Source organism: Barbus barbus (genome assembly GCF_936440315.1).
Source record: "Barbus barbus genome assembly, chromosome: 9".
In the NCBI taxonomy this organism is placed as follows: Eukaryota; Metazoa; Chordata; class Actinopteri; order Cypriniformes; family Cyprinidae; genus Barbus; species Barbus barbus.
This window is the reverse complement of record NC_136737.1, coordinates 29733148-29746898: the sequence shown is the minus strand read 5'-3', so window position 1 is coordinate 29746898 and position 13751 is coordinate 29733148. Positions and strand designations below refer to the sequence as shown.

At 37.4% G+C, this 13751-nt stretch overlaps 1 protein-coding gene across 2 annotated transcripts in view; it reads right to left on the bottom strand.

Annotated features, from left to right (window-relative positions):
- The window catches only part of LOC306874667 (NLR family CARD domain-containing protein 3-like), a 35121-nt gene extending 24633 nt beyond the window's left edge, over positions 1-10488 (bottom strand). The window contains exons 1-6 of one of the 2 annotated variants that reach the window (XM_079424872.1): positions 10430-10488; positions 9998-10170; positions 8168-8275; positions 7992-8052; positions 5751-5955; positions 3838-5593 (exon numbers count right to left, since the gene is read on the bottom strand). In XM_079424872.1, coding sequence (XP_079280998.1) covers positions 3838-5593; positions 5751-5955; positions 7992-8052; positions 8168-8275; positions 9998-10056 — 2189 coding nt within the window. In that variant the 5' untranslated portion in view covers positions 10057-10170; positions 10430-10488. The remainder of the gene's footprint in view (positions 1-3837; positions 5594-5750; positions 5956-7991; positions 8053-8167; positions 8276-9997; positions 10171-10429) is intronic. The other variant, XM_079424871.1, reaches the window with a different exon arrangement.
- Positions 10489-13751: the final 3263 nt, after the last annotated feature.

Sequence of the window (13751 nt, the reverse complement as noted above, 5' to 3'; positions counted from 1 at the left end):
AACTCTACTACGAACTGAAATACAAATGGAAGTATTTTCTTTTCAATATTACTGGATCACATTGTGTCTGTAGTGTGTTGTCATGTGTTATAATGAACAGATATGGGCCTAGATTAAGTTAAAATTAGCAGTAGACCTAAAACAAACATGAATTGCAAAGTCAATATTTTTTTTTTTATTGACAAGCCTGTTCATTGAGTTTACGATTGTTCTTAATCAAATTATTTCTTTTCTGAGTGATTATATAGAGAGGGGGGAGGGGTGTGAAGAAAAAAACAGAGATAAGCTACTTTGGTTTGAGTTTGTGTGATTTTGCTCTGCTGATTTTATTATCTGAGATCTCTTGTACAGTCAGCTCTGGTGCCTCTGTATACTCTTCCCTGGACATAAAGTTTCATCATGGATTTGTGACTGATCAGAAATCAACATTTTGCATTGGCTTAGAACTCTTTTCAGAACAATGCTGTATTCAGTTTCTTATAGTAATATAATCAATTAAATTAACTTCATTTTATATACGTTTGTCTGTACTGTATATTATGCTCAGTTAGGTGTTTGAATATAAATGTTGTGACTCTGTTTCTTTGAACATGTAGAGAACACTTTGTCTAAAGTTAATTCTAAGTTCACGACTCCTGCTTTTCATTTTACATACAGGCCTGGTCTCTTGCCAGACTATGCTTGTGTTTCCGACCGTAGAGAAAAAATGTTATGAGCAGAGCAGGATTCAAGCCAAACTCTTTAATACTGTATGTGTGATGAACACAGGAAGGCATTTTTCCACAATATGTGTGAGCGATATGTCACATGTATGGAATGTTTACATTTTTAAGGTGACAAAGTGATTGACAGGCGTCTAATAAAAGTGAGCCATGCTGTAGGATCTTTCTTACTGCCTCATATCTTATTTTTCTATTTTCCATACTGTCTTTTTTATGAAAGTCCTGTGACAATCACTCAACAGCCACAACTTTTTCATGACTGACAGGCAGAGCATGATACTCTGATGATGAATAATTACATATATGGCTAATATTGCAAAAGACAGTATACATCACTAACCTCATAATCATTTGGCATCGTACACAAATATGATACCTCTCTCCCAAACATTATTTAGAATAGGAAAACCAATATTTACTTTATTGCAGACTTCTTGAACTAAAAATATGACAAAGAAGTCTGTCAGTTTCATAAATAATGAGTGTGGGCCTCTTTATATATATATATATATATATACATAATTTTGAATTATGCCAGTTATCTTCATTTCAGTGGTAAGAACCTCACTAACATTTGGATTCAGCCTTTCTGAAGATTTTAGATGACACTAACACCTGTGAAGAGATAACAACCCCTGCAAAAAAACTTATGATCCCAACTCCGAATCAACATGCAAAACTGCTAAATTATCCTTATATTGCAATCATTATGATCACAATCATTGCCTAAACATGTTTGTGCTTAACTGAATGATGTTCACTACCCAGATCCAGCCCGTTTCCAGTCCAGATGGTGGATCAGCTCCTACCCTGATAGCACACGTACATCTCCGAGACGTCTATTTGATGTCTGCATTTACATCTGCAAGACGTATTATTTAGGGTGTTTGCTCATCTGCAATACGTCTATAGGACGTTTCCTATCAGATGTCAAACAGACGTTTATTAGATGTCTTTAAGATGTTTATGATTTAGAATGCATGTAAAACTGACATCTGAAAGACGTATGCCAGACGTTTGTAGACAGCAGATGCTTTCCAGATCAATAGATCTTTAACAGACATCTTGCAGACGTACGTGTGCTATCTGGGTAGAGAAGACCACGACATCTCTGAATGTCAGTGGAGACCATGTCAACTAGATGTGCCCTACAGACAGATCCCCTGCGAAGACCTCTTCACCTCGACAGTCATCAGCACAACTAAACTGAGCACTGAATCAACGATGAACTGACTTTAACTGAGAAACTGACTGTTTACTATTGTCCTCATATTAGAGCTGCTTTAGCTGAATTGAACTTTCTTTGCATTGACACACTATTTCAGTATTTAACACTGTTAAGCTCCTTTGACACGATATGTATTGTATAAAGTGCTATATAAATAAAGGTGACCTCACTTGACTTGACAGACCTCTATTATAAAACTGTACATTTCTGCAATATGGACATTACATCAACAGTCATTTCTGACAGCAGATTTCTCTTCATAGTAAAAAAAAAGAAAAAGCATTTTATGTAAAGATGCTTTAAGCTATGTATTATTAAAAGTGGGGTGGTGATGGCGCAGTGGATAAGACACAAGCCTTTGGTGTGAGAGACCCGGGTTCGAATCCACTGTGAGACACCAATGTGTCCCTGAGCAAGACACTTAACCCCTAGTTGCTCCAGAGGCGTGCGACCTCTGACATATATAGCAATTGTAAGTCGCTTTGGATAAAAGCGCCAGCTAAATGAATAAATGTAAAAGTGTGTGTGTGTTTGCCTCAACACCTAACTATGTATATACGTTTGTTGAACATTCCCTATTCAGCATAATTCACTGCATTTTATCTGTCACTAATTCGAAATTATATGCATAATGCAAAACTATAGCTTGTTTATCGCTCATTCTTTAGCAATATAAAAAGAAAGAAAATGAAATGCTTGACATTCTTTTGACCACAGCAATATTGATGCTCGAATTCATTTACACAAATTAAGTAATATTTTTGAACAACTGCCTACACACGCGTTGCAAAGAAACAAAGTAACACCTTATTTAATGAATGTACAATTGTCATTAGAATATATATATATACACTGTATATATATATATTGAAACGAATTTAAGATAGCCTAAACAAATTAATCTGGGCGTGGTCTGAGACGTGACCTGAAAACGCATTAAGACTTCCCTTAAACCGCGTCAGATACATTTGAACATGGACAGGGGAACATAATACAATAATACAAAGTCCATACATAAGTCCAATAATACAAAACATTCACAAATAATGTGGAAAGCTTTGAAATCTGTTCCGTTGAAAATTCCCTGTGACGAATCTGTGGAGGTCCAACGTCTGCTGGAAACTCAGGTAAAACTATTAGCGTGCACGCGCACACCCCCAGTTAACACGATCCCCAGTTGATCCATAACACCGGCAACCCGACAAAATAAAAGCTCGCTGATTTCACCTTTGAAAATGATGAAAATTACAATTAAAAATAACAATGTGTCAAAATATTAGCATTTCATTTTTAACTTTAATATAAAATAATTGTGTGTGTATGTAATACTCCCTTTTTAAAATAAAATAGTATTATCACACTTGATTATTTAGTTTATTATTTAATTTAAATAAAAACTAAATAAAGTGCAATATTATTATCACTACTATTAATTTATTTTTTTATAGTTATATTTTATGGGTCACACTGCATGCCGTGGCCTGTGTGAGGACCAAACCAAATCTCCAGGTTCTCATATGAACCAGGCTGAAAAACTTATGAGCTTCTCTGTTTATATGGCTTTCCACACGCACACACACACACACACACACACACACGCACACACACACACACAAAGAAACATTTTTTTTTTATTCTAATCCAGTATTTGTAATATCAGAGTAACAACCCTGTTCCTGGAGGCAGCTCATCTTTGCACAGTTTGGATGAATCTCTCTTATCAAACACACTTGATTCAACACTTCAGGTCATTAGTAGAGCGCTCTGTGATGTTAGCTGAGTGTGTCAAATAAGAAAGACCTCAAAATATACAGAAACAGTGTAGAGAAACACAGGCCTACTGTTCACAATAAAGTCAATAAAACAAAGACACTGTAAAATACTCACTCAATCTTTCTAGATGCTTTGATCACTGGCAGCAGCCTCAGGAGACATTCTTCTGATGGATCATATTTCCTCAGATTAAACTCATTCAGCTCTTCTTCTGAGTTCAGCAGCACAAACACCAGAGCCGACCACTGAGCATCAGACAGTTTGACTCTAGAGAGACGACTGGCACCTGTTCTGTTGTCGAGGTATGTTTGTACCTCCTGCTCCAGTGAACGATCATTCAGTTCATTCAGACAGTGGAACAGATTGATGGATTTCTCTGGAGAGGGATTCTTCCTGATCTTCTGTTTGATGTATTCAGCTGTTTCCTGATTGATCTGAGAGCTGCTTACTGTCTTTCTCAGGAGGCCTTGTAAGAGAGTCTGATTAGACTCTAGTGAGAGACCTAGAAGGAACCGGAGGAAAAGGTCCCAGTGTCCGTTCTCACTCTGTAAGGCCTTGTCCACTTCTCTCTTCAGTAAACTGGTCATTGTTGATCTGAACTCATTCCTCTGTCCTGTGTTTTGTTCAGAAAAGGACAGCAGCTTGAATAAAGCAGCAAGAAACTCCTGAATACTCAGATGAACAAAGCTGTACACCTTCCCCAGCTGCAGTCCAGACTCCTCTCTGAAGATCTGGGTACAAACTCCTGAGTACACGGACACTTCTCTGACATCAATGCCGCTCTCTTTCAGGTCCTCTTCATAGAAGATCAGGTTCCCTTTTTCCAGCTGTTCAAAAGCCAGTTTTCCTAGAGACAGAATAGTCTTTCTAGCCTGATCAGAATCAAGTTCATATTTCCCATCATACTTCTGCGTCTTCAGTTTGGTCTGAAAGATCAGGAAGTGTGTGAACATTTGTGTGAGAGTCTTGGGAATCTCTGCTCTCTCTGCTTTACCCATCATCCTCTCCAGAACAGCGGCTGAAATCCAGCAGAAGACTGGGATGTGACACATGATGAACAGACTTCTTGATGATTGGATGTGTGTGACGATCCTATCAGCCAGACTCTGATCATTTATTCTCTTCCTGAAATATTCCTCCTTCTGAGGGTCGTTGAATCCTCGTACCTCTGTGACCTGGTGGACACACTCAGGAGGGATCTGATTTGCTGCTGCTGGTCGAGAGGTGATCCAGAGGAGAGCAGAAGGAAGTAGATGGCCCTTGATGAGGTTGGTCAGCAGCACATCCACTGAGGCTGATTCTGTCACATCAGACAAGCTCCGATTGTTTTGGAAATCTAGACGCAGTCGACACTCATCCAGACCATCAAATATGAACATGACTTTGTAGTCTTCATAATCTGCTGATTTAAATTCTTTGGTTTCTGTGTGAAGGTGGTTTAGAAGATCCACAAGACTGAGATGTTTCTGTATCAGATTCAGCTCCCTGAAAGGAAGTGGAAATATGAAATGAACATCCTGATTGGCTTTTCCTTCAGCCCAGTCCAGAATGAACTTCTGCACAGAGACTGTTTTTCCAATTCCAGCGACTCCTTTAGTCAGCACAGTTCTGATGGGTTTGTCTTGTCCAGGTGAGGGTTTAAATATGTCATTGCAGTTGATTGGTGTCTCTGGTCTCCTGGACACTGTCTCAATCTGTCTCACCTCATGTTCATTATTGACCTCTCCACTGCCTCCCTCTGTGATGTAGAGCTCTGTGTAGATCTCATTCAGACGTGTTGAGTCTCCATGATTGGACAGTCCTTCATTGATTCTCTGATATTTATCCTGTAGTCTGGATCTGAGTTTTTGTTGATACACAGGCATCAGTTCTGAGCAAAGGAAATAATTATTGTTATTGGCAGAGCAATATTTTAGAAATGTATTTTTAGGTTTGATATGTTAGATATTAGATTGTATCATGAGATTCAGAGACAGAAGGTTCATAATAAAAACACAGGCTATAATCAGCTGATCCAGAGCTCTTACTGGTCTGTAGTGTGTTAGCGAGGTCTGTCTGGTTCATCTTCCTCAGGATGATCAGTGTGATCTTCAGAAGCCCCTCTCTGACTCTGATATGACCCTCATCAGCATAATGGTCTCTTTCAGAGCATTCTGGGTAATCTGGACTCAGTAGTCTCTTAAAACCTTTCAGCTCACTCTTCATCACAGAGATGATGTTCTGCTCAAGCTCCTGAAATAGTGAATATTTTGTTTAGTCAAAGGCATGAATACTAAACATAACTGAATCATATCACACCTGCTAATAACTTCCACTGTTTGCTCAGACATCAGCGTCTACAGATACTGAGGTTAAAAGAGGGAGTTTGACTGGATTGGCTGTTTGCTAGATTGATGTTCATCTTTGTGCAGCAGTCAGGTTACATATGGATCCAGCTTCTCTACTTTAGTGATCATTGATCTGCTTTATAGTGGCCTACAAATTATCTTACATTGGTAGGAAAGTAAATGTGACTATTACAGAGAGGATTGCACAGATTTATGAAACAGTCGTATGCCGTCAATCCCATCATAGAAAGATGTACATTGATAAATGTGGCGGCAGAAAACAATCGTCGTTTGAATATCACGCCCCTAAAAACACCCCGGTTTAGAAACCTGGCCCCTAGAGTTTACGACACGGAGAAACATAACCCGCCAAAAAGAGGAAGTGATCTCATGAAAGAGAAATTGATTTTACTCCAAAAATAAAAACCTTATAACTCATTTAACCTTATAATTGCAAACAATAGCATTAATTTATATGTATATTAAATACCAGTAAATTGAACGAAACATTCATAAACATTATAAACACTATATAGATTATTTAGTTCTCGTTAATCCACAAGAAACCCTTTAAATTTAACGCTATTACAAAACAAGAATGTAGCTATAAAATGTTATATTAAACTATGAAGTAAAACACAAATGAGGCTATAGTGGCATTCATTATAATACAACGTCAAGCTGAAATGAATGAATTAAAGCGAAACTAAACGGCATTGGGCTCACAAGCCTCTCTCATTCAATATTCAAATGTTTCAATTTTTTGCCATGTAACATTTGGTTAATAAACTATTATCTATGATGTAAACAAGGCTTTGTACTTCACTTTTGTTCCAGTATCCATGTAAAATATGCCCCTTCACATGCGCAATAAATGTTTGTTTCAGCGCTGAACGCTGATTTTACAGTGGACCTTGTAAATTGTGCAGTCTAACTTTATGTTTGGTTGACTGCATTTTAGTTTGATTAATGGCTGAAATGTTGCGTGTGAGGCACCTGCGTGATCACCAATCAGTTACATAAAATAAAATAAAGATATAAAGAAACAAATAAAATGCATTAAGAGTGTCACAAAAACTAAATTGTTTTTTTTTTTGTTAATCTGTTAATTAAGATACATATATTTCGTGTAGCCCTATTTATTTTTATTTAAATTTAGTTTTTTTCTCCATTCACAGAAGCACTGCAGGTGCGTGATTCCTCATGGTCTATTTATGCTGCTATTTGAGCATATAGCTAAAGCCCTGAAAGAGGGGGAAAAAAGAAAAAGAAAAGCTTTGTTTGTCGGTTTAGGAAAATAATCAAAATGAACAAAATGCTGTCATTATATAATTCTCTGAAATTGTCTATGCTGCACGCAAGTTCAGGCTAACTCAAAAACACGAGCTCAGACCTGATGTCAGATTTGATCGTATCCGCTCGCGCCCTTATTGATCAATTACAAGTTTTGAGTAGAAACAACCGTACACCCAATTCTCCGTCTTAGGTTCGTTTCGTAAATGAAACCCATTGTGTTGACACACACACACACTCTCTCTCACTCTCTCTCTATCTCACACATGTTGGTTTTTGTGGTTTATGGGGACTCTCCATAGGCTTAATGGTTTTTATACTGAACAAACTGTGTGTGCTATTGCTCTACACCAACCCTACACCTAAACTTAGCCCTCACAGGAGACTTTGTGCATTTTTAGATTTTCAAAAAAACACCATTTATTATGTTTTTTAAGCCTTTTGAATTACTGGGACATAGGCAGTGTCCTCATAAACCACCTTCATATTGTAATACCTCTGTCATACCCATGTCATTATACAAATTTGTGTCCTCATAAACCACATAAACATGCACACACACACACACACACACACACACACACTCTCTCACACACACACACACACACACACACACTCTCTCACACACACACACACACACAAACCAACCTTGAAAATGGAGTCTAAGTTCTTCTTTGCTGAATGTGATTCTGGTCCTTCCTGTTTTTGACTGTAGTTAAACAAATATTGAATATTTTTGTAAATATGTATGAATGTATTTAATACAGATCAGTAAATGAATGAATATCTTATATATATGTATTATACTGTAAACTAAACAGCACCTCAGATAAGCAGATGATTCTCCCGAGCTGAAATGAATTGGAGGAGTCATTGACTGGTCACTCTTGATGGACACACAGCTGGGTTCAGGAGAGTCATTCTCACACAGACTGAAACACAACAGCAATACAAACTGTTTCTGAAAATCTCACACTGCTCTGACAGAAACACCTTCACTGTTTCAAACTCCCTTTAATGTTCATCTTTCACTGAAAAATGGAGGTTGTTGAATTTTTAAATATGCATTTCATATTTCCTACATGATTAATTTATGTTCCTCATCTAAACATATTTGAATCATGTAGCATGTATTTATTCTGTAAGGATGTTCAATCATATAGAATTAGTCATGTTGAAGCTAAATAAAGTAGTTATGAGTTCTTCAGAAACCCCGCTCCTTTGTGAAGGAAACTGATTCGCACCCATCACCATTTAGTCTCTCGCTGTGGATGGATCTGAGCTCTACACGGAGTTAGGGAACATAAACGGAGATCAATTATGTTGAAAGAACATAGAAATATCTGCAACCGATGTACATATTTTTTTCATGGAGGACTGTGTTGTGTCTTGAGAGTTAAAAGATGAAAGTATTATTTTCTATCAATAAAAGGATCTGGCCCATGTGCCCTCTTCATTCATGCATTATAGAATAAAATAGAGCAATACAGAGACACTGGTGCAGGGACGGATGATGACGCAGAGGTGCCCTGGACTGATTATAGGCCCTCCTCACTTCAAACTGCAGTCATTTCTCTTACCTTCAAATAGCAATGGATTTTATCTACACTAAATAGCTATAGATTATATTTACACTATGTTACAATAGCAGGATTTTCTGCTATTTATACTACTTGTTGCAAAATAGTGGCAATTATCTGCACTTCAGTATTGTATTACATTATAAACCAGTATGCAATAATAACGTATTGAGAGTAAATTATCATTTTAATTCAGATTATTAAATGGATGCCACCTTATTGATACAATAAAGCCCTCCCTACACCTACCCTAACCCTACCTACCCGTTACTGTATTTTCAACTTTTTGGTTATTTCTTTCATTTTTATTAAAAATAAATGCCTTTACGATGTGATATGAGATTTGAAAAGGGAGAAAAGTCTAGTCGATCACGTCAAAAATCCTCCCATAAGTGATTTAGCATCTGCGCCACTGGAGCTGCTGGTCCATAGCAAAAGACGGGTTCAACCCCATAGCAGCTTTTTATAATCTTCACAGAGCCAATCACACGATGCTGGAGAATTAGTGTAAATAGACTCTCCGTTTACATTATCAAAGAACATTATCATTGACTTTAGTCTAATTCAAGCACTCTCAAAAACTCCCATTAATCACTGAAGTTGCTTACATTGTGAAATGAATATCTTGCTCACATCTTACGCACATCTGCACTTTGTTGTTTCTGATGAGAGAAATGGTCAGAGAGCAGAATTCATTCAGGGAGCGCTCACACTGAATAAAACACTCATCTGAATGCCTCTTATTGGTCATTGTACTCATGAGCTCAACAGAATCATGTGTGATTGGTTATAATGCGCAGTGCTGGAGCTAAAAACACAGCAGTCTCTGGCTCCGTGCCAGACAGTGAAGTTGAGCAAACACAGATTTGAATTTAGCACCGAACATCTAATCACACCGGTGTGATCGTTTATCAGAGACAAACATATATTAATCAGCTATTTGTGTCTTTTGGAAGCTGCATTCAAAATCCACTTGACTCAAAGATCTGAGGGGCACGGTTGAAATCGTGTTATTGTAGCATGCATTTATTGTTTCTGAACATTAAAAATGTGAAACATATTCAGTTTTCTCACCTCTTGACTGTCTTTATCTGTGTGTGATGTTCTTCAGAGAGATTCATTCTGGAGGCCATGGTTTCATCTAAAAGCAGATACAGATGTTGATACACAGAGTGAGTTATGAATCATCTCAGCAGTTAATTTTCTCAAATCCAGCTCTGTCTCATCAGTCAGTCCTCAGTAATGACCTGCACACATGAACAACTATTTCATCCTGATATTATTTACACAGAATCACATTATTCACAAACTGCAGAACAAGTTCAGACGAGCACTGTGTTAAAATGAAAGTAAAGCTGGAATCAGACGATTTACAGACTCTGTGTTTTATCTCCTAATGTCATTTTAACTACTTTCAGAATATCTGATCCTGCTGCTGTACTTCACTTTAAATCAGTCTAGATTGAGTTTGGCTATCAAAGATAATTGTGAAATCGTGATACTCACTGTTTTTCTCTCTCAATGCACTTCACTTCCTCATATGACAAAACAGATCCCGCTGGAATAGTTTCACTTTCTCTGTCAGCTTCCTCATCTCTTGCTCCCTCTTCAGGATATGAGTGGAATATTTTAACAGTGTCAAGAATGCAATTATTTTCTTTAGTAATGGGAGAAGCAATAAAAGCAATAATAATCTGGTTATAAGTTAATAAAAACATAACTTTTTCAAAGAGTTATATAAATCAAATCTATCAAAAAACAGGATTTAAGTGTAGTAAAAAGGATGATGGTTACTCTTTACAGATTCCCATCTGCTACTAACACTGTTTACAATAAAACACAGACTTTACACTGAACTACAACAAAATCCAAATTAATTACCAGAAACAAGTTTATTTTAATACAGTCTCAATAGTCTCTCAATGCAGCACCTACTTAACTACAGTAAACAGTCCTTGCTAAAGTATCTGGAGCACATCCTCATGTTGTCTGTAATGCAATGAGAAAACCAGTCAGCCGACAGGATTTTGAGCAGCAGTTCTGGTACATGTGGCTACAAAAATTAGCAAAATCATATGTGAGCACATGTATCCCATTGATTGTACCTAGACCAGAAACCCCTTCTTTCTTATAAGGAGTTTAGGAGTAACTGATAAGATGGATTGTGGACTAAACTATATCATCTTATCTTCTGTTGCTGTCAGATATTGTAAGAAAAATGACTTTCATTACTCATAACTTTTGCAAAATCGGCAATGTTTCTCTATTCTGTGCAGTCTAAGAGCTGTATGTTAGAATGTAAGTGTTTTTAATTATTTCTTCCTGTTCCTCTAAATAGTTAAAACCCATTTTCCACAAGTTTTCATTAGGGTCTTAATGAAAATCCTATAACATTCTATAACATTAAATTTGAATGAAATGAAAACTAAGACTTTCAAATCACATGAGCCAATATTTTATTCATAATAGAACATGGAGAACATAACAAATGTTTAAACAGAGAAATTTTACAATTTTATCCACTAAGTGAGCTCATTTTTGCATTTTGCATTTAGCAGACGCTTTTATCCAAAGTGACTTACATTGCATTCAAGTTACAGTTTTTACATTTTTATCAGCTCTTGCTTTCCCTGGGAATCGAACCCGTGATCTTGGCGTTGCTAGCGCCATGCTCTACTATTTGAGCTACAGGAAAGCACATTTCAAATTTGATGCCTGCTACAGGTCTCAAAAAAGTTGGCACAGGGACAACAAAGAAATGTTGAAAAGATTCAGCTGGGAGAACATCTAGCAACTAATTAATTTAATTGACATCAGGTCTGTAACAGTATTAGCTATAAAAGGGATGTCTTAGAGAGGCAGAGTCTCTCAGAAGTAAAGATGGACAGAGGCTCTCCAATCTGTGAAAGAGTGTGTAAAAAGATTGTGGAATCCTTTAAAAACAATGTTCCTCAATGTCAAATTGCAAAGGCTTTGTAAATCTCATCATCTACAGTGCATGACATCATCAAAGGTTCAGAGAAACTGGAGAAATCTCTGTGCGTAAGGGACAAGGCCGAAGACCTTTGTTGAATGCCTGTGGTCTTCAGGCCCTCAGATGACACTGCATCACTCATCAGCATGATTCTGTCATTGACATTACTAAATGGGCCCAGGAATACTTCCAGAAACCACTGTCGGTAAACACAATCCGCTGTGCCATCTGCAGATGCCAACTAAAGCTCTATCATGCAAAAAGGAAGCCATATGTGAACATGGGCCAGAAGCGCTGTCGTGTCCTGTTGGCCAAGGCTCATTTAAAATGGACTGTTTCAAAGTGGAAAAGTGTTCTATGGTCAGACGAGTCCAAATTTGACATTCATGTTGGAAATCACAGACGCCGTGTCCTCCGGGCTAAAGAGGAGGGAGACCTTCCAGCGTGTTATCAGCGTTCAGTTCAAAAACCAGCATCTCTGATGGTATGAGGGTCCATAAGTATGCAGTATATATCCATAAGTATATAGGTGCATACGGGCAGCTTGCATGTTTTGGGAGGCACTATGAATGCTGAAAGGTATATAAAGGTTTTAGAGCAACATATGCACCCCTCCAGACGATGTCTATTTCAGGGAAGGCCTTGTGTATTTCAGCAGGACAATGCAAAACCACATACTGCAGCTATTACAACAGCATGGCTTCGTAGTAGAAGAGTCCGGGTGCTGAATTGGCTTGCCTGCAGTCCAGATCTTTCACCTATAGAGAACTTTGGTACATCATTAAACATAAAAATACATCAAAGATGACCACGAACTCTTCAGCAGCTGGAAATCTATATCAGGCGAGAATGGGACCAAATTCCAACACCAAAGCTCCAGAAACTCATAACCTCGATGCCCAGACGTCTTCAAACTGGTTTGAAAAGAAGAGGAGATGCTACACCATGGTAAACATGCCGCCGTCCCAACTATCTTGAGACCTGTAGCAGGCATCAAATTTGAAATGAGCTCATTTTGTGTATAAAATTGTAAAATTTCTCGGTTTAAACATTTGTTATGTTATCTATGTTCTATTGTGAATAAATATTGGCTCATGTGATTTGAAATTTTAGTCTTTTAGTTTTCATTTTATTCAAATTTTAAAAATGTGATTGTGTTCATACACTGCCAACATACATTTATGTTCAAACAACATGCAAAACATCCAATGACCCCTTTAACTATTAACACACTGGTTTGTAGTGCAAACAATTTTACAGTTTATTGCATGTTGTTATTCTTCTCGTTATTTCTCTACAGCGGCTAATGAACCGGAAGTCCCACATGGTCACAGAAAACGCCTTACTTCCGCATTGAAAAACAAGGTGGATATGTTTTTAACATCCTAAAAGCTCTATACTCCAAAGATAGCCTACTACAAGCTAGTCAGTGTATTCAGTAAGTGTAATGCATTATGAGTTGCTTCAGAGGCATAAGGCTTTGCAAATATTACATACATTACAACACCAATAAAGTTGACACAAAAAAGGAAATTTATTTTTGGTTCTTACAAGTAGTTTTAAAAGCAAGTTTGTACTTTTACTTAAAAGTATGGAGCAATGGAGTAATATTTGTCCAGCAGTATCTATACTTTTACTCGAGTAATGGAGTCTGGTTTCATCAGGGTTGGAGAGCTTTGCAGTAAAGTAGATATCCAGGAAAAGGTATAGATTTGGTTATAGAATTGGGTGCAACAGCGCCGGTGATCTTTAGGGGAACTATGTGAAGTTGAAATAATAAATCAAGTGATCAAGACCTGATTATTAACTGAATTTTCTGAAGATGACAAACAAAGCTTTTTTTTTACTAATATT